The sequence below is a fragment of the Mandrillus leucophaeus genome, unplaced genomic scaffold (assembly GCF_000951045.1).
Source record: "Mandrillus leucophaeus isolate KB7577 unplaced genomic scaffold, Mleu.le_1.0 Scaffold347, whole genome shotgun sequence".
Taxonomy (NCBI): domain Eukaryota; kingdom Metazoa; phylum Chordata; class Mammalia; order Primates; family Cercopithecidae; genus Mandrillus; species Mandrillus leucophaeus.
Genome location: NW_012103665.1, coordinates 1,626,777 through 1,647,492, shown reverse-complemented (window position 1 = coordinate 1,647,492; position 20,716 = coordinate 1,626,777). Strand labels below are relative to the sequence as shown.

At 41.7% G+C, this 20,716-nt stretch overlaps 1 protein-coding gene across 2 annotated transcripts in view; it reads right to left on the bottom strand.

The window, feature by feature from the left end:
• FMN1 (formin 1) overlaps positions 1 to 20,716 on the bottom strand; it is a 388,608-nt gene that overhangs the window by 290,693 nt on the left and 77,199 nt on the right. The window contains exons 1-2 of one of the 2 annotated variants that reach the window (XM_011989116.1): positions 8,165 to 9,954; positions 6,625 to 6,742 (exon numbers count right to left, since the gene is read on the bottom strand). In XM_011989116.1, the coding sequence (XP_011844506.1) occupies positions 6,625 to 6,742; positions 8,165 to 9,538 (1,492 nt within the window). In that variant the 5' untranslated portion in view covers positions 9,539 to 9,954. Of the gene's footprint in view, positions 1 to 6,624; positions 6,743 to 8,164; positions 9,955 to 20,716 lie in introns of those variants that run through there. The other variant, XM_011989115.1, reaches the window with a different exon arrangement.

The following is a 20,716-nucleotide window of genomic DNA, read 5'->3' as shown; positions in this document are numbered from 1 at the left end:
AAAATGTGGTATAGAATATGGCATATCAACCTCATTCTAATCTTCCCAAAAGAGGTCTCAAAGTAGACTGAATGCCCTGGTTTTATTTTCTCTAAAACCCAGTCAAACCCCTGAAATAACAACTCTTAAAATGAAAAAGTTTGTTCATGTACCTCCCAAAACTTTCATTTACATACACACCAAGCATTTTACCACACAGACTGTGGCTCAATGAATGGTAGCTGAATACACCTCACCTGAACCTGCCAAGAATCCACGGACTAGAAGCATTTTTATTTGCTTGAAATTGCTTATGCCTCATGGCATAAAAAACACCATTCACGCCCTTCTGTGATTCCTATTTGAGGAATCAAAAGAACAGCATGAAACCACCAAGTGAGTTTTTGCAGATGAGTCCAGTGAGCCAGGATGGCCTCATATGCTCTACATTACTGTTCAGGTCCACTCACTTCAGATCCCATAATTTGTAATAACCTGCGTAACTTTTTATTGACAAATCATAGTTGTATACCTTTACGGGGTATATGATGTGGTGTTTCGACACAGGCATACAATGTGGTACGATTAAATTAAGCTAATTAACATATGCATCACCTTTTTTTGCCTCTAGTTTGTTATGGTGAGACATTTGAAATTTATTCTTAGTTATTTTGAAATATAGAATACATTAGTTTGTACTATAATCACACTGGTGCTCAAAAGATCACAAAATCTGTTTCTCCTGTTTATCTAAAATGTTGTGTCCTTTGATCAATGACTCTCCATTCCCTCCGTCCCACATCCCCAGCCTCTGATAACCATCATTTTATTCTCTACTTCCGTGAGTTCAACTTTATTAGAGTCCACATGTAAGTGCGATCATGCAACATTTGTCTTTCTTGTGCCTGGCTTATTTCACATAGCATAAGGTCCTCCTGACATATCCACATTGGCACAAACGACAGAATTTCCCCCTGGCCTTTTAAGGCTGATTGGTATTCCGTTGTGTATATATATCATGGTTTATCCATTTACCCATTGATGAATACTTACACTGATTTAATGTCTTGGCTATTATGAAGAGTTCTGCAATGAACATGGGAGTGTAGTCATCCCTTTTACATATTGGTTTCAGTTCCCTTGGATATATGCCCAGAAGTGTGATTACTGGGTAATGTAGTAGTTCTATTTTTAGTGTTTCCAGGAACTTCCATACCATTTTCCATAATGGCCGTACTAATTTATGTTCCCACAAAAAAGGCTTCTGATCCCATGTAATTTCCTTGTTGGATCTTTCGATACTGGTATACTGGCAAAAAGATTTTTAAAAAAGTTTAATCCATCACTCTTCAATTTGAGACTATCTTTATCTTCAAATTATAATTCCAACTCATAATTATTACATATAATTTATCAATACAGAGTATTAATAAGTTATGTGTATCTTTCAGCAATTTGTAATCTCACTACTGTCATCTGTAAAATGAATGAGTTGAACTAAATGACCTAAGTTGTTTGCAGCTCTCAGTTTTTTATATTCTAAAAACTGAGACTCTGTATTTTAATCTCTTGCTTCCACTCTCCTGAGCCAAAGATCTTTACTAATATTTCCTTGAACACAATATGTGATTCTTGAGTCTCCAGTCCCCACTTTCCATTCCTCTCCTAAAAGTCAAGCTTTAGTTCCCATTTATGTTGGGAGAGTCAGTCTCCTCTCTACAGCTCCCAGCTATGTACGTATACTAAGCGGAAGCTCAGCACAATACACTTCACCTCTAGTTTCCCAGTGAACCTTTTTCTGCAACCCAGAACTGCAAGACATTTCTGGTCTTTAGTCTGTACAGCTTCCAATTTCTAGGCTATCACAATCCAATCACTCCATGTAAGTGATGATAGCATGCTATAGGGGTCTATGAAAGATAGTACAATGAACAAACCCATTCCCCAGACGGTAAAAGAGAAAGTCAGGATAATTTGTCTGGACACATAACTTTAAAGGAAAATCCACTGCTGACTAATGCAGCCCGCTAGCTATGAATGCAGAAATTAAAACGCAAATTATAGTAGGCCAATAAAGTAGTATGAGGTATTTACAGCTCTCTTTGACTGGTAAAGCAAGGATATCTGACTTACCGGGAAGGGTGGCAAACAGCTCTCATTTTATAATGAAGGAAATTCAAACGAGAAACAAACCAGAAAACAGGTGGATCTTTATTAAATTGAGGGATGGGTTATTTCTCTATTTAATCTAAAATACTCTAAATAGGGATGTTTCTGAATCGCTCCTAGGTTCTGAGGAAAGTTGTATCTCCTGAAGATGCCACATGTCTGGACAATTAGCTTACTTTCAATAACTACAATGTATTGTGCTAAATTCTCTTCTCTACAAAAGCTATGGTCCTCACACTCAGCAGGGCAGTACATCTGCCATTCCCCAGCCCCCGGCCAGCTCTGAGATGCTGCAGGTAGAGAGAAAAGCTTTTCCAGATGCACGCTGACAGAGAAACCACATATGCACAATTCAATTCAGAAAGCATGAGTGTTTTTCTTCAAACTTGTTTCTTTCTCATTCTGTGAGCAATTCAGTCACTGACAGTTCCCTAAATGGTATCATTTTAATTCCAAAAGCATTAACCTCACTTCCCCTGAGGATTTTGAGATGTACATCATGACAATGTATTTTTTAAATTTCTTAATAGTGAGAAATTTCAGGCAGTCTTTCATAATACAAAATAGGAGATGCAGGCGAAAGGAAGCCCAGCTTTGGGTTGAGTGTTTGGAACAGGTTCTTCCTCTGAACCTCGAGCTGTCCACAGATAGCTGTGGGGTGGGGTGGAGGGTCTAAAATATATGCTAAATTCGGTGTCATGTTTTCTTCTGTGGCTTTCTATCACTGCTAGATTTTAAAGGAGTCTAAAAATATGAAGAAGAACTAACCCCGGTAAAACTGAGGGAAGGTACCACAGGTCAGTCCAAATGTGTCCTTCACCCAGTCAAGCCCTGGCCCTGGGGAGAAAATCACCTGCAATAAAGCTAGCATGCTCGAGTCACTAGAGGCTTATGAGCACATTAGACTTCTAAAGAAAACAAATCACAAGAAGCAAATCCATACCATGTATTTGTCTTTGAAAAGATATGCCAGGGAAGATATTTAGAAAAAAATACAAGATATATACGTATACACAACTATATATTTATATGTAAATAGATACTATATATTTAATTTACTGAATGTCAAGAAACTTGGAGTAGTTTTATAAGACATGCTCTTGGTGAAGATACTAAGAATTCTCATTCCTACCTCACACTGATTTATAAATTTAATACAATTCGAATAAAAATTTTGTTTTTCTAGAAGGATGAACATATAAGGAAACCCAAAAACATTTTTTAAAAGTATGCAAAAGAAATGGAACCGTCAGATTCTGAGATGTATTGTAATGCTACAGTAAGAGAGGGCATAATATACAAACATATCAAAGACAACAGAAAGCCCCCAACAGTCCTAAACAAATTTGGGGGAAATAAAAGTCTGCTATAGAACTAATTAGCAATTTAGAAAAAAAGTTGTCTTTGATCTCTAGCTCAGACTGTATACCAAATTAAATTTTTCATATGAAATGGAGTGATGGAAGGAGAGAAAAAAAGAAGAAGGAAATCTTTCAAGAAATATGAAAACATTGGTAAACTTAGATTAGAAAGTCTTTTAAGCTAAAAGAAGAATCAGAAATTGTATAATGAAAGGATAGATTTGATTATGTAAATATTTAAAACTTCCACACAACACAAAATACAGTAAAATTAAAAACAAGTGATAAAAAGTAAAATAACAGTTTCAAAATGGTAATTCTCAGGGATAGGTATTTAGTAAGAAAAAACAACTATGGCAACATGGTAATATACATCGGAAACCTTAGAAAGGCGTATACTCTTATGTACAGCAATTCTACCTGTCAGCATTTATCCTAAGATAAAATACTTCTACACAAAGACTTACAGTACTATTATTTATAACACATCATGTATAACTGAAATAAATTTTTATAATTAGTAAAAATCATTTGAAGAGTTTAAATAAAAAAGTAGTCTATAATGATTCAAATTTTTATGTTTCAGTATTAAATTCACATAGGCCTATCATGTTTCAAAATATTGACAACAGTTTCTCTGAAATAGAATCATAGAAAGTTTCTTTTGCTTCACGACTTTTCTGTGTATCTTCAAGTTTTATTTTATTTTGTAATGTAGGGGAACATTTAAAACCCTATGAGAGATTTTCTGAGATCAGTAAACAAACCCTTCATATTAAGATGAAGGAGGAATCTACAGAGCAAGCCTCTAAATAATAGCCGTCACATTTTCTATGAACTGATTACACTAGAAAATATAACCCTCCCACAGGATGATAAAAACGGAAGTTTGTCTTTGTGCCCTTGTACTGAAATCCCGTGTCGTGCGGTATGACAACACCAGCACGTGTGTGCAGATTCTTCTCCAGGAGGGCTTGAGAAGCCTGTCCGCCCAGGGCCTGCCGGGCGCTCACGGTGGCAGTGTAACTGTGCAGGAGATCTCCTGCGTGCGCCCAGGGCCTGCCGGGCGCTCACGGTGGCAGTGTAACTGTGCAGGAGATCTCCTGCGTGTGCCCAGGGCCTGCCGGGCGCTCTGGCAGTGTAACTGTGCAGGAGATCTCCTGCGTGCGCCCAGGGCCTGCCGGGCGCTCACGGTGGCAGTGTAACTGTGCAGGAGATCTCCTGCGTGTGCCCAGGGCCTGCCGGGCGCTCGTGGTGGCAGTGTAACTGTGGAGGAGATCTCCTGCCTACCTCTCCAGGTGTGCGCCCTTTCTGGGCCCCACTGACAGGCCTGAAATGATAGGCTTAAGTGCTCCCGGTCTGCTGACTTCTCTTTGGGTTTGGCCAATGGGAATGACGGTGGGGGACCAGAGAGTGGGATGAGAAGAGATCAGGCTGTCTGCCCTCAGCATCCAGCCTGGCATGTCACTACGGACCGGCGGCACCTCCCGGCTGAGGGCTGCAGGTCCTGCCCAGCAGTTGTCTCCACACCACTTAGCCTCCCTCTTAAGTTCCAGCTTCCGATAGCCACTCCTACTCTTGCCCCTTCAGGCCTGGGTGTGGTAAAAGCTTGTTCTTGGTACTAGCCCCAGAGTAGCGCTCTCTTACTGCTTTTCCTAAACCCCGTCTGTACCTTTGTGACAGGTCTCTAATAAACTCTCCTCAAATCACTCCATTTGAGTGCCAGCTGATTCCTGATTCGTACAACCCTCATTCAGACAGTCATATACGTAATTACCCTAGAGAAAACAAAGTTAAGTGCATTTGGACTAAACAAAGCAAAAGGAAAAAAGTGACCTAACGTTGTTTAGGAAATTTTCCATTCAAGTTTGGGTTAAACAGAAGTTCAGCCCTATGCTACTTCTGTGCTTCAATTACCTAGAACATCCTTATGCTTTCTTTACCGCTGTGTCTGAATTGCTCTGCTTAGAGGAAACAATCATTTTCCACCCGTGTGCTATTCACTTTTATACAATTATGATTTTTGGAAAATCAAATGTGGGCAAGAAGACTTAAATCACTATCCATATTTTCATCAAGGATATGAGTTTTCATCCTGGAAGTCAAACACCACAGAAAGAAAATGCTGTGAAGTAACCAATGCCCTGCAGAGTCATAAGCAGCAACTGTGTAAATGAAAGCTAGAGATGATCTCAAGATTCCACTGCCAGTGTGTTCTCAATCACTGGAGTAATCTGATATTATGGGAAAACCTACCGAACCACCCAACTTTGATCTGTTCATATCTATCAATGAAAGGAACGGGAAAAAGCGTTTTTCTATAACCGGATAGACAGACAGACCTTAATACACACACACCCCTAATAAAAACAACAACTATAAGCCATGTATAGGTAATCTCTAAATATCAGGAAGAAGGCAAAGAGGTTTCAGGGATATATACACACATATGCAATTCTTAATATCTCATATACCCATCCTCTAATGCTTTGGTGTCATTTTACAGTTCATGTGAAACTTTCACTTAAATAGTAACCATATCTAGATTCCCATTTCATTTAAATAAATTCAAGTAAAGTTCCTAAGCAGGTTTCCAGAGAGTTAGGTTGCTTTAAAGTTGGCCATGCATTAAATAAAGCTTTGTCTCACAAAAGTGAACGAGTAACTGATATGGTATCTGTACATTCACTCTGCACAAGGTTCCTTTATCTCCAAAGCATTACTCAAAGACAAACAACAAATCAGATTACAGCTTTAGAGAACCATGCTCTGCCTCTTCTAGCAACACTGCCAGCTCACAAAATTGTATGAGGACCAACCACCGGCTTCCTGAGGGATTTGCAATCTGCCTTCTCCATCAGGTCCCCCAAGGTTCTCCTGCTTCACACACATGCCCCCTTTCATTCATTCCACTGCATTCATCTTTCAGCTTTCAGAGGCTCGTTAACAATAAGCGTGCAAAGGTTCACTTTAACACCAAAACCAAAAAGAGAGCCTTCAGCATTACATTTTATAATGAAACAAAACCCCAGATTCTGAGAGTCAACTAAGCTAGAACTAAAAGCCATTGCAGGAAGAGATTCATTTCTGGGTCCCTAGCTTCTTTTCACATTACCTGCTTCAGTGTACTTCAGTCCCACTTTTTCTTCTGTGTCTTTTGTCTTTGGGGGTGGCCAGACAGCTTGAAGTCTGCCAGGAGTCCTGTCATCCTGCTCAGTCGGGCTGTGGTCAGGCTGTGGAAAGAGCAGGCAAATAAGAAGTGAAATGTAGTCAGAGCCAATTAATTCCTGAAAAATGACATGCTAACCCTAATTCTGAAGTTAATTTTAATGGCCAGTTGCACATTGCTCTCCTTCACTGTAACTGAGATATCTTTCCATAGTGTGACCCTTTTCCAGAAGTATAACATGATCAGTTGAGGTGAACATTTGAAACAACGAAAAAATCCTCGAGGCTAAGTATGTATCACACAACCCTTAAAAGATGATTTTTATTAATTTCAAAAAGCACAAATATACTTTGACCTGAAGATACAGACATCAAGGTACTACAGCGAAGTACATTTATAGGAATGTTTACAAATGTATCCCAGACTCCAGGATTATTTAACATAAACACTAACTTCATGAACATCAGTGCTAGACCAAGACACACTTTTTCAAACATTCCACACTGCTAAATTTCCTTTTCTTCCTATAAACGAATGAATGAGATTACCTTCATATTCCAGTCATTTTTCTATGGGTTGATTTTTACAACTAGGAGAATGCTACATTGTGCTCGGTTTTTTAACTGCAATCTGAGAAATTTTGCCAAAGACTTTCATTTTTAACATTCTAACTGAATATTTTAAATATATAAAAGGAACAATAATCATACACTGAACTGATATTAAGCAAGAAATTCTATTTATTGTTCTTACGATCGTTTAAGATCTACTGGACAGGTACTCGCTCATTTTTAGAAATTACCTGAGTTAGTTTTCTTTGAGTAATAACAGCTTCCATTAATTAGATGCTTCTCATGCACTGCCTTTGTTTAACTCTCGTAACAACCATATACCCATTTTATTTTCCTCATTTTGCACATGAGGAGATTGAGGCTTGGAGATTATTAAGGTTACCCAGCCAGTAAATGGCAGAAGTAGAATAAAAACCCAGGTCTCATTCTAAATCCAGTGCTCAATCTGGAAGCCTTCCATTCAATGTGGAACACTCTAATCACACCACGAACACCTATTCTGCCAAATGGTAGACTTTCAAAGAAATGATACAGTTTCTGCGGAGGTATAATTAAGTGGTGAGGAAACCCTGTAAACTTGGGCTATACTTCCATCTTGCATCACTTCCTCATGCTACTTAGTTTTATCAGTGCATTTACCATCAACATTTAAACTCACAGTGACAGTTACCCTTTTCCTACCTGCACATCTTTATGTATATCCCTCTTGTAATATTCCAGATAAAAATCAGGAACCATGAAAAGCACTTCCGGCTAACTCCGTACTCCTTACAGGACAACATAATTTGACTATAATCCTTTTCCACCTAAAAGAATCACTAGCAGGCAACTAGAATTCACTTTGGGAGGAAACCTGGAAAGAAATACAGCCGCACCATATTTTATATTAAAATGCAAAACCCAATTCTACATACACTTTTGGAATCAGCGGGGCCATCCGCTGGCTTTGACTTGGAACGTTCAAACACAGCTCTTAGCGACTCCTTCTCATGTCTCATCTTGCGCTTGAGAGCTTCCAGCTCAGAGGTGTCGGCTGTGGTTCCCTTTCTGGGGGGCCGGATGAATAAGGCTTTAAAAGCCTCCAGGGCCGTCTCTGGTGGCTTTGGCTTGATCTCACCACCCTGGGTTGGGGCTACTCCAGGGCCGCTCTGGCTCTCTTGATCCGCGTTGCAGCCCATCTCTTGTCTCCTGGGTGACTCAGGGTCTGCTCCCTTCGGTTCAGTTTTGGGTATGTCAATGTTGAGCAGCAGAGAGAGCTGCTCTAGGAGAGTGGGAGTGGCCTTCGGCTCAGCTGCTTTCTCCTCACTCTTCACTGTCTGTGGCCCTGCCTGCACTAAGGACTTCTGCACAGGTTGGGTCAATTTGAGCAAAGCTAAGTCCCCATCCTTCGGTTTAATTTCAGTGATGGTCTCTCCCCCCTCAGCGGTAGCCCCCTTCTTCAGCACACGAAGCCCACTGAAAAAAGCTGGAAGTTGGAATGACTTCTCTCCAGAGGTTTCTTTTTTAGAAGAGGCACTCTCAGTGACACCAGCACTCGAATTCTGGCTTGTTACTGCAGGTAGGACTCGGGACCCTTCTTCTCCCACCTGGCCCTGGCTGGGGCGATACTCTGTCTGAAGACCACCATTGCCAGCTTCCAGTCTGCTGCTTATCTCAGGTGGAATCCTCTGAGGATCTTCTGCACAGAGCTCTGCACCATTCATCTCCCCAGTGACAGTATCTTCCCTGAAACCTCCTGGGTTTTCCTGGGACTCCTGAGATGGCTCAGATAAAACAACACTAGGGGACTTTGGGCCATGGGTGCTGCTTCCCTCCTCTGGCTCCTGGCCACCATCATCGGAGTCGGAATCACTGGTGGTGTGCACGAGGGTCCCACGAACACAAAGGACATCGTCCTCTGTCCCTTTCCAAGTAGAGAGGGGAAGCAGCTCTTGAGCAAGGAGAGATGTCCCTGCTTCTTTTCTCTGACTTTCCTCTGATTCTGTCTCCACCCTTGCAGTTTTCTCATCATTTCCGAGGTCAGGTGAAACCTGAGACTCTGCTTCCCGTGGATCCAAGCCATTGCTGGGATCATCCTGCTGAGATGTGGGATCCGCGTCTAAACTGTGGAATGCTTTCAGCACAGCATCTTCCTCTTCTGGATTCACAGATTCCAGCTTACTCGTAAACCCAAACAGGGATTTCATAGAGAACTTACTCAGGATCGACTGAGCCACTTCAAGTCCGGCTTCAGGTTTTGCGGGTTCTGAGACATCACTGCCATCCAGGGAATTATCAACGTTCTCCATGTCTCAGTAATGCCCTTGGTGGAAGTTCTGACTTGCGTTACCTTCTCCCGCTCTCTCAGTTTATCCACTCCATCTGCTCTTAATTCACAGGACAGAGAGCAATGGGAACCGGGAGTTAGGCTGTCAGCCGCACAGCAAACACACTTGGTCTCTTTCAAGTCACTGCGCCCTCCTTCCGGTTTGTGCGATGATGGTACGCCAGGGCAACTGGGAAAAGTCCGTGGAGTCTAAGCCCAGAAGCAGCCGAGACCGCGCACCTTACTACACACGGACCCGGGACGCTGCTCTTCTGAAACTTCCGTATTTATTCCCGGGGACAAAAGCCTTTTTGTCATAGGGAAAGTCAGCCTGCCCTGTAATTCCAGCCCAGGACTTCACGAGGAGCTCCGCCCCAGGCCGGCAGTTCTCCTGGTGGCATTCAACTTCCTCATTGGTGAGCAAGTGAAGGCTTCTGAAAGTGCTGAGCCGGCAGCCTGATTCTGAAGGAACTTAAGCCACTGCCCGGAGAAGCCTAAGGGAATCAGAAGTAAATCAGCAGAAAATGACTGAAATACTTCTGACACAGGCCTTCTTTTTCATCTGGATTATGATCAGAGAGGCCTGGGGCATCCAGGCCAAAAAACTAGCATACACCCAGATCAGCAGCCACTTACAATGCAGCAATCAAGGAAACGAATTAAAGAAAGCAATAGATCATCTCAAAAGTGCCTAGAACTCTCAAAGCAGTTAATTTACTGCCCTTTAAGCTTTTTTTTTTTTAAGTGCTTTCTTCCGCTTCCCTGCAGGTTTCATCTGGAATGCAGATTTTAGCTGCTGAAGCCCGTGAGGGAAAACCCACACGACTGGTTTCAGATGACTGCTGTTTTAGCTCTGCCCTGGCTGTCTCAGTGCTCTACAAACAGGTACTAGGCAAGCACGCCCACCACACCCAGCGTCCACCAGCAACACGGTGGCAGAGTAAACAGCCCCGGCTCGGCAGGAATGATTACCCTCTACACTCCCTGTGTCAACCGCAGGCTTCTTTCTGCTCAGCAGCTGTGACTTCCCGGCTTCCTTAGAAACCCGGGCAGCAGCAGGACACCCCTTTCCCCTTTGGTGTCCCAGCCAACTAAATGAAACCCGGCATGACACAGTGTAACACACAACTGACCCTATTAGACAAAACAATGCAAAGATCCCCAAGGATCCGCATCCCCCTAAAGGGCAAAACATGTGAAAAGTCTCTATCAGTCAGATCTCTATCACAGACCCAATTTGCCCGAACAAAAACAGGACAGACAAAACAACCTCCAAACATCAGCCCAGGGTAGCTTCTACCACGCTATTCATATGCTGGGAAGCTGGCACCAAAGAATGGGGGTAAAAACTGCAGCCCTGTTTCCTAGCTGCATAGCTGCCTCTTGGGACAGCTGCCTGTCTACCTGAAGGGCTCAGCATTTTTCAAATCCAGTCCCACTCAGCAGGCATGCAATCAGTGCCTGGGATGGACAGGACACTGTTCTGGATGGAGAGGCAAGTCAAACTGGCTTAACAGTAATTGCCATCTCTCTTTGAGCAAAGGTCCAAGACGACTGCGGTCAAGTGTTAAACACAAACAGGAATTCCTTCTGCAAAATGGAAATGGTAGCCATAAGGAAAATGACAGTCTTGCTTTATCTGCAAGAAGGGGTGGCTACATGTCACATACCGGTAACTTGAGCCATGTTCTTCAGTACTAAAAACAATCTAAGTATTAATACTGAGAAATTCTGATTCAAAAACACATTTCTAGCAACGTATTCAAAAGGAACGCTCACACAGATAAAAACGTATCACTGCATCCCACCAACCACCAAGGGAAAGTAAAACACTTTCTAAATCTTGATTTGATCTTGTGTTTTAAACAGGTACTTCTCTGTTTGCTCCTGATCATAGTATTTTTGGGGATTATTAACTGAGGCACACTTAATCAAAAAGCCATCGGGACACTGCAGAAAAATTCAGTGGTGTCTTTTAAGTCACAGAACAAGCTTCTTGTCTAGAGGAAATACCCATTGATTAAAATCAGACATCTGCTTCTTCAAGGCTGTAGAAAGAAGAAATCATCACAACAACAGATCATAAGATCAGTCTTTTTTTTTTTTTTTTTTTTTGAGACAGAGTTTTGCTCTTCCTGCCCAGGCTCTAGTGCAACGGTGCTATCTCTGCTCATCGCAACCCCTGCCTCCCAGGTTCAAGTGATTCTTCTGCCTCAGCCTCCCAAGTAGCTGGGATTACAGGCATGTGCCACCACACCTGGCTAATTTTGTATTTTTAGTAGAGACAGGGTTTCTCCATGTTGGTCAGGCTGGTCTCGAACTCCCAGCCTCAGGTGATCCACCCACCTGGGCCTCCCAAAGTGCTGGGATTACAGGCGTGAGCCACTGCGTCTGGCCTAAGATCAGTCTTCTTACGAGCAATGCAGATCATCCAATTCTAACATGGCAGGGGGCAGTGGGAGATTGCACGTATTTGGTCTTTTTGTTTTTATGAACTGAAAAGACTCAGTTTTCTCAGACATAACTAATTCTTGATTTCTGGAATAAGCTTCCAGGCCCCTCTATAGATTTGGGCAAAATATAACAGATGCTGGAAGGGGTTATTGACCCTTCTGCACCATGGCATGGAGCAGAATTATAAGGTTTCAGTATTCCCTCAATACTCACAAATGCCAACACAATTCCACGGAAAGTGGGTCAAGTCTTTGGTCCCAGGAGATTATTTGATTTCATTCCCTTGGCTCTAGGTAAGTAAGGTATTATTAGGCTCATTTTTAAAGGTAAGCAACTATAGCTAGAGAAGGTAACTTGCCAAACTTACACAGCCAGTAAGTGGAGAATAACATCATCTACTATTTAAGGGCTGACCATGTGCCAAGCACAGTTTTAGGTGCTCCACACATATTAACTCATTTAATACAGATAACAACCATATTGTGAATTGTTATTATTATTCTCCTTTTCCTGCTAGAAAACTGAGGCACAGAAAGATTAAATGGCTTGACAGTCCACAGGAACGGTGGACGGTGGAAGTATAATTTGAATCCATGCAGTCAGGCTCCAGCATCCACACTCTCAACCAACCACTCTTCTCAAGCCCAGAGCTCCACTTTCTTCCCTAATAGAAGACCACACACAGCTAAGTCTTGAGGTGCAAAGGTTTCAGCCCAGTTCATCAGTGGTCTTTAACTGGGATGTGAGGTATACTTTATCCTCTTAAATGACACAGAAGACGAAATTCACCAAAAATAAATAAATAAATAAATAAATAAATAAATAAATAAAACAACCTTATACTGAGGATGACCATTCTTTTCTTTTGCATAACTCAGGGGAAAATTTACAAGTTTTCTTAAAAAAAAAAAAATAGAGGAAGAGCGAGAAAAGAAAAATCAAGCCTATCCACCTACCACAGAAGAGACACAGAATCCCCTGGGCTCAAACATATCAAGGTTTTCCAGTTTGCCCCTACCATTCTCCTTCATTTATGAAGCATGACTTCTATTAAAAAGATTTCTTCATCCAATGTCATTAACGAACACCAACAATGAATGAGGCTGTGAGGACATAAGAATGAAGACACCCCTGCCTTCCACCTCCATGAAATGTGTAGTTAAGTTGGAGATATCTATTCAGAAAGAGGAGACTCTGTTTATAGACTGTAACCAAGGACTTTATCCCCCAGGTTCAGTCTAATAGTAATAGCTGGACCTAAAACAATTCTGAATGAAAGCCAGCAGTGACCATCTAAATATGAACACGAGTAAGAGAAGCACGGTAATTCAAAGAGATCTTTTGAACACTCTTTCAAGTCACTGGTTCTCATGACCATAAGAAATGCTACCACTGCTGGTCACTCAGGGAATAAGAGTGCTTCAGATTATAATATTCAAATAAGCAACCTACAAATTCAATCTAAATTGGTCTTGAAAAATGAATCTCTTTAAAGCTTTCACATTTTCAGGAAGGGAAATAATCACTTTTCTTGGACATTATCTCAATATCTACTTATGTGCCGAAATAAGCACTTACTACGCAAAACCAGTGGAAGCAAAGGCTTTCTTTCTTTAAAACCTGCTACTACCTCAACTGACTCTCTTTTGTCCTAACCTCAAGGCACATTAACTCTCTAACTGCCACATCTGTGCAAAAATGATTTTCACCAAAAAAACACACACACACACAAACAAAAAAGCAACCTTATACTGGGGATGACCATTCTTTTCTTCTGCATAACATGGGGAAAAATCTACAAAAAGTAATCTGTACCAGATTAAAAGTGATCCACCTCAGACAACACAGGTTTGAACTCTATGGGTTCACCTGTGTTTTCAACCAAAAGAAGATGGAAAATGCAGTCTTCATGGGATGTGAAACCTGCATAGATGAAGGGTTAACTTTTCAACTTTTCCTGTAAGTGGATTCCCAGAGCCTACTGTGGGACCTAGGTATGAGAGGATTTGGGTATATGGGTGATCAATCTTCCAAGTAGATGGAGGGACAACTCTAAGTCAAAGGACACATGAAAAATAGATAGCATTTGACCGACATGATATTCCATTATAACTCTTCGTTAAAAACAATCAGTACCTAGGTACTTAAAAATGTGAGCATAGTACTTTTGCAGAATTTACTAGCAGTGAATTCTTCACGTTTCTCCCATCTCACCGTCCTCTCAGCTGTACAAAGATTGAAGCTGGAGCCAGTTGTACCTCATGGCAAAAAGAATATCAGTCTAGGCTGGGTACAGAAGCTCACACCTGTAATCTCAGCACTTTGGGAGGCCGAGGCAGGCGGACTACCTGAGGTCAGGAGTTGAAGACCAGCCTGGCCAACACGGCGAAATCTTGTCTCTACTAAAAATATAAAAATTAGACAGGCATGGTGGTGGGCACCTGTAATCCCATCTACTTGGGAGGCTGAGGGAGGAGAATCACTGGAACCCATGAGGTGGAGATTGCAGAGAGCCGAGATGCATCCCCCTGCACTCCAGCCTGGGCAACAGAGCAAGACTCCATCTTCAAAAAAAAAAAAAACACACAGAACATCAGTCTAATAAGTGGATACCTAGTGAGATAAGAACAATTGCAACAAAAGGCACATTATCTCCTACAGGCAGTAGAGCTCAGCTCCTTGACTTTCCTAATATTAGGAAATCAGCAATAAAAATTTTTTAATTTCATTTTGCAAAAATTGGACACTGTGTGGAAGAAACTTCCTAAGGGCCCCCTTATTCTTCATAGCACGTCTCGTGATTATTCAGTTTGGATAATTCACCCCCACATTCTCATCAGACTTCAGAAAGGTAAGGTGAAAGTAAAGTAAACAGGATCGCATTTCACTCTTAGGCTACTTAATTGTCATGATTTTCCTCGTCCAACTTATTTCAAGTTCTGGGCCTGATTTTAATGGCAAATCGCTTCTCACTTCCCTAAGTAGTTCAAATAAGCTTCATGTGAAAACTGTTTGAAACAAGAAGTAGAAAGGAGTTAAACTTAGTAAGGGTAAATAAGAGTGGGGAAACTATTTCTGCAGGTGAAAAAAGTTAAGAGCAATGGACTGGGAAAAATAAGTTCTGAATAAAGATATGGGTGGGTTAATGGGTGAAGACCTGGATTTTTGGTTCAGGAAGTGTGTTTTAATTCAACAAATGGCATCTTGGACAAAAGGGGAGAGCTGAGAAAATTGTAACATCACAAGGAGTCAAAAAATGTCTGTAAAATGAGGTGTTGTAGAAAAGAAGTACAAGAGTATGGAATAATTTGGGTAGAATCAAGTTGCTGGAAGGTTGAATGGGACCTCAGAAATATTAGAAATTATCTAGCTTGGCTTTATTTATTTATTTCTTGAGACAGGGTCTCGCTCCGTTACCCAGGCTGAAGTACAGTGGCACAATCACTGCTCACGCAGCCTTGACCTCCCTTGCTCAAATGATTCTCCCACCTCAGCCTCCTGAGCACCTGGGATTATAGGTGAGTGTCACCACGCCCGGCTAATTTTTGTATTTTTTATAGAGACGGGGTTTCACCATGTTGCCCAGGCTGGTCTCAAACTCCTGGCTTCAAGTAATCTGCCTGCCTTGGCCCCACAATGTACTGGGACTACAGGCGTTAGCCACTGCTCCCGGCCTGGCTTGACCTTTAGTTTTAAAGGCGAAGACATTTGAGGTCAAGGAAAGCTAAACAACTGGTACCAGTTCATACTGCTCAAGTGCAGCACCCAGATGGGAAAAAAGGCATCCCATCTCCTGTTCACCCACATCACATCACCCTGCTGCTATGCTGTGGGGTCTTACCTTCTTCCTCAACAGCATCTTCGTTATGCTCATTTTCTGCATCTCTGAAATGGAGACAACACCTTGCTTCTACCTAATTCACAGGAATGTAAGGCCAAACGAAAGACAAAGCCAGACATACCCTTAAACTTCTAGTTTTGTAGCACTTTCCCTGCCTTCATGCTGTGGCGTTCCTCTGCCAAAGCAAAGCTTACAACAGCCTCTCTGGGTCACCCCATCAGAAGCCTGCAACTGTTTTCACTAATTGGTTAAAAAGACAACAGGCAGCACCTGCCTCTTGCAAGGACCCATCCCAGTGATTAAGGTCTTTTTTTCTGTTGAAAATAAAGTATTTCTGAGACTGGTTCCACTGGGCAGTATCAAAGCTTCTGTGGAAATGGACTGAATATTGATAACAAACTAGAAGAATCTAAAAGGAAAGGAGAAAGGCTGGGACATCTTGCGAAGCTTGAAGAAAGGAAGACAGCAGGGGGTATGTAATCTTATGATGATCAAGAAACATGGGCAGTGTGCAGAATTAAGAACAGGCCCTCGGCCGGGTGCAGTGGCTCACGCTTGTAATCCTAGCACTTTGGGAGGCCAAAGCAGGCGGATCACTTGAGGCTAGGAGTTCAAAACCACCCTGGTCAACGTGGTGAAACTCCATCTCTACTAAAAATTCAAAAAATTAGTCAGGCATGGTGGTGGTGTGTGCCTGTAGTCCCAGTTACTCAGGAGGCTGAGGCAGGAGAATAGCTTGAACCTGGAAGGTGGAGGTTGCAGCGAGCTGAGATGGCACTACTGCACTCCAGCCTGGGAAACAGAGCAAGACTCCATCTCAACAACAACAACAACAACAACAAAGAACAGGCCTTGAGTCCTGGGCTCACACCATGCTCCACTCCCACAAGAGGCTTAACCTGGGGCAAATTATATATAAGCTCCCTGTGCTGCAGCTCCCTCACCTGGAAACTGGTAAGAACAGTTCCTGGTTCATGAATTGCTATGAGGCATACACTATTATATGTTTGGCCCTCATCAATGACCTGCAGTAAGTAGGATATGTTTTCCTAGGAAAAGAACAGCTTCCTTAGGGACATCAACCATCATCTAACAGACTTTTTTGGCATTCTCATTATAAAACAAGTAGTTACTGATCAACTAACAGCCCAAGCAGGAAGTTTTCTTCTCCCAACTCCGATACATGCACTTGGGCAGAAGGGCTACGTACAACACACCTCCGCATGCCCCAGCCGCAACCATGCCACAAGGACACTGAGCTCCAAGGAAAATTCTTCCAAGGGATCCCTTTGGGTGTTTCAGGGCCAGTGTTTTCTGGATTGGATTACTTCCATCTGTGTCACCTGAAGAGAGTAATTAAACTTTCCTCAAGCGGCCACTGCATAAGGTGACAAAGTGTGCCCTGTTCTTTACTTTCTTTCCCAAGCTCCAACGTGATTTTTAAACCAACTCAGTTATTTGAGAGGAAAAAAAAAAAATCCATGAATGTGGTTTCTTCCATCTTTTTCTCATGAGAAAAAGCATGCTGAAAATGACACTAGGTGCCTTAGTACTGAGATTTTCCCTCCTTTGGGGAAGGACTGTTCGGAAACAGTAAGCCTGGGTCCTCAGTAGCACAGCACTAGCCATTTTATTTATTTATTTACGTTTGGTTTTGGGTCAATTCATTAGACTTCAAAGGTGCTGCTTCATTACAAATGAAATAAAAGATTACCCACATGAAAATCAAGTTTGAAATAGTTATTACGTTACTGGTTAGAATCCTACTCCCAAATATTTCTAAGACTTGGTTGTTCCACCAACCAGTGTCAAAGGTCCCCTAGAAATGGATTTAATAATGACAAAGTAAAATAATGTAAAAGGGGAAAGAAAGGCTGTGACTTCTGAAGCTGCGGTGGGCGGGATGAGGGTTGGTGGGTAGCAGTCTTTAAAGTACAGAATTTCCTGGGATGTGTTTCAGAAGAGTTTTGAGCTTCTCCAAAGTGAAGGCATAATATTGGTGTTCCGTATGGCTAATGACAGCAGAAGGCATGGAGTCTATGGAGAAAGCATTTCACTGTGACTAAGTTGCTCCTGATAAAAGATGAGGACCTGGAATTTATTAGACTACTTATGCCTGTTGCTGCCTACACTCCCTTCTTCCCATGCAGTAAAACGAGGCAGTTCATGGCTACCGCTATAACTTTTTCTTTTCCTTCTTTCATTTTTTAAAGTAAAAGTTATCTTGAGAATATTAGTTCAAACTCCAAAGATCCAAGTATCATTTAAAAATATTTTTAAAGAGGACAATAGAAAATCTAGGGAAGGTGAGGATTTACCTAAAAGAAAATGAAGATGGATGTGAGAAGCACGCATGCTGTTCCAAGTAGGCAGAATGCTAGGTTATTTATGCAAGTTTTCTTGCACCCTAATCCTCTCCATAACTCTATGAGAAAGATGCCATTAATCGCATTTGACAGATTATTACTGTCCAATGAAAGTTTCTGCCATAAAGCCAACATTTGCACTGGATCCACCTGATTCTAAATGTTTGTTCATGACAATAAATCAAAAAAACTATTTTATAATAGTTTTCTTTCCCACTGAAACATAGGAAGGAAGGCAAAATAGATCACCTGGTTACCCAGAACCACATGGCTGCTGAAATTAGAAGTTTACAGAGGGTAGAAAGGTCGCAAATGAATCCTGAATCAGTAATGATTCTTTGACCCTAATGTCCACATGATTAATTCAGACATTTAAAGAGAAAACTGTTGAAACAAATGTCAATGCACTAAAATTACAAAGGAGAAAGTAAGTCAGGCATTGCCACAGCTATGATCCAATTCTTTTTTTGAGACAGAGTCTTACTCTGTCGCCCAGGCTGGAGTGCAGTGGGGCAATCTCAGTTCACTGCAACCTCTGCCTCCCAGGGCACAAGCCATCTTCCCACTTCAGCCCCCTGAGTAGTTGGGACCACACATGCATGACACCACACCTGGCTAATTTTTGTTCTATTTTATTTTCTAGAGATAGGGTTTCTCTATGTTGCTCAGGCTGGTTTCAAACTCCTGGGCTCAAGTGATCCACCCGCCTTGGCCTCCTAAAGCATTGGGATTATAGGTGTGAGCCACTGCGCCTGGCCCATCAATTATTAAACAGTTAAAGAGAGAGCAGAGAAAAAGTAGAGGCAACAATGCTATGTCTTTGAAGAGGGACGTATAGGGGTTTAGCATGAGATATTACTAGTCACAAACTAGCCTTGTCACTTGAGGCAGGTTCTTTAACATCTCTAAGATAGCATCCACGTGTAAAATGAGAAAAATAATACTTAACTCATCGAATAGTTCAATAATTAAATGTGCGGATATTCTTAACCCAGTGTCTGCTTGATTCCCCAGACGCTAAATAAATGTGACTATCATTATTATGGAGCACGTGCAGGTGGTGGGGAGGAACCACGTTTCCACGGTTTTGAAATGTATTCACTATTGCCTCCGTGTGGTACACCATTTTAATTGGAGATTTAAATAAAACAAGTATATATAGGACTACTGTCATTTTCAACACTTTAAAAAGCCTCATGAAATATTCTGAAGAAATGCTATAACAGTTCCTAGAATCAAAGTCACATACTTTCCATAGCTGGAGAAGGAAAGTTTATGATGTTCATGTGCAAGACACTAGCGGCTGCAATCCTTAATGCAATTTAGAAATAATGATACTAATACATTGGAATTACTTAAGTAAAATCTGTAAAATCCAAAAGGCAACAGAAAATCAACTGGGCCATAAAAATCAGAACTTTACGTTAATATAGGAGTATTCACAGTCAGTATGCAAAGGCTACCGCATTTCAAATTCTAAATAGCTCATATGGGATTGTAATTTTAACCACAAATTCCCACCTTCATCCTGGAGAGAGAGAAGAAGAAAATGCTTTTCTGAAAGACATGCACGGAGCACAAATGATGTACGTAGTAGGAGACCAAGGTTGGAAGACACCATGTGAGGCTCACAGCACTCTAAGTTTAGTGAGTGCAGACAGAACTTTAAGCTTTTCAGACAGAAAAATGAGGGTAAAAAATTGGAACACATCCAGAGGGGGCAAAAAACAATCATGTGAATTTTAGAGAAAATCAAGTATTTTAGTGGCAATATTCCAATTCACTTAAATACAATTCTCAGACAAATTCTTCATCATTTTATTTAAAATTCAGTTCTATTCTGTGACCTCTCTGGCTTTGAAAGTATAATACAGAGTTTTCTCTGTATATACCCTCGAGTCCAAATTTTATATGAACAGCTATGATATTTCTCATCAGAATAGGAGAACAAGAAGTAAGAATGTGTGTTATAAAGATCAAAGAAAAGCAAATTTCACAGTTCCATTAAGCATTAAGGTGATGCAATAATTTATCCAAGCTTATTATTCTTTTTATTTTATAAAGAAACCTGAGGCTGGGTGCGGTGGCTCATGCCTATAATCCCAGCACGTTGGGAGGCTGAGGAGGGAGGATCACCTGAGATCAGGAGTTCAAGACCAACCTGACCAACATGGTGAAACCCTGTCTCTACTAAAAATACAAAAATTAGCCAGGCATGGTGGCGCCCGCCTGTGATACCAGCTACTCGGGAGGCTGAGGCAGGCGAATCACTTGAACCTGCCAGGCGGAGGCTGGAATGAGCTGAGATCATGCCACTGCACTCCAGCCTGGGTCACAGAGTGAGACACCATCTCAAAAAAGAAAGCTGAGCTGAACTGTTACCAGATTTGCCATTATTTTTCAATTGGTAGAGAAGTGTGAGAACTGGTTTAAGAATTTGTGATAGCCGGGCGCGGTGGCTCAAGCCTGTAATCCCAGCACTTTGGGAGGCCGAGACGGG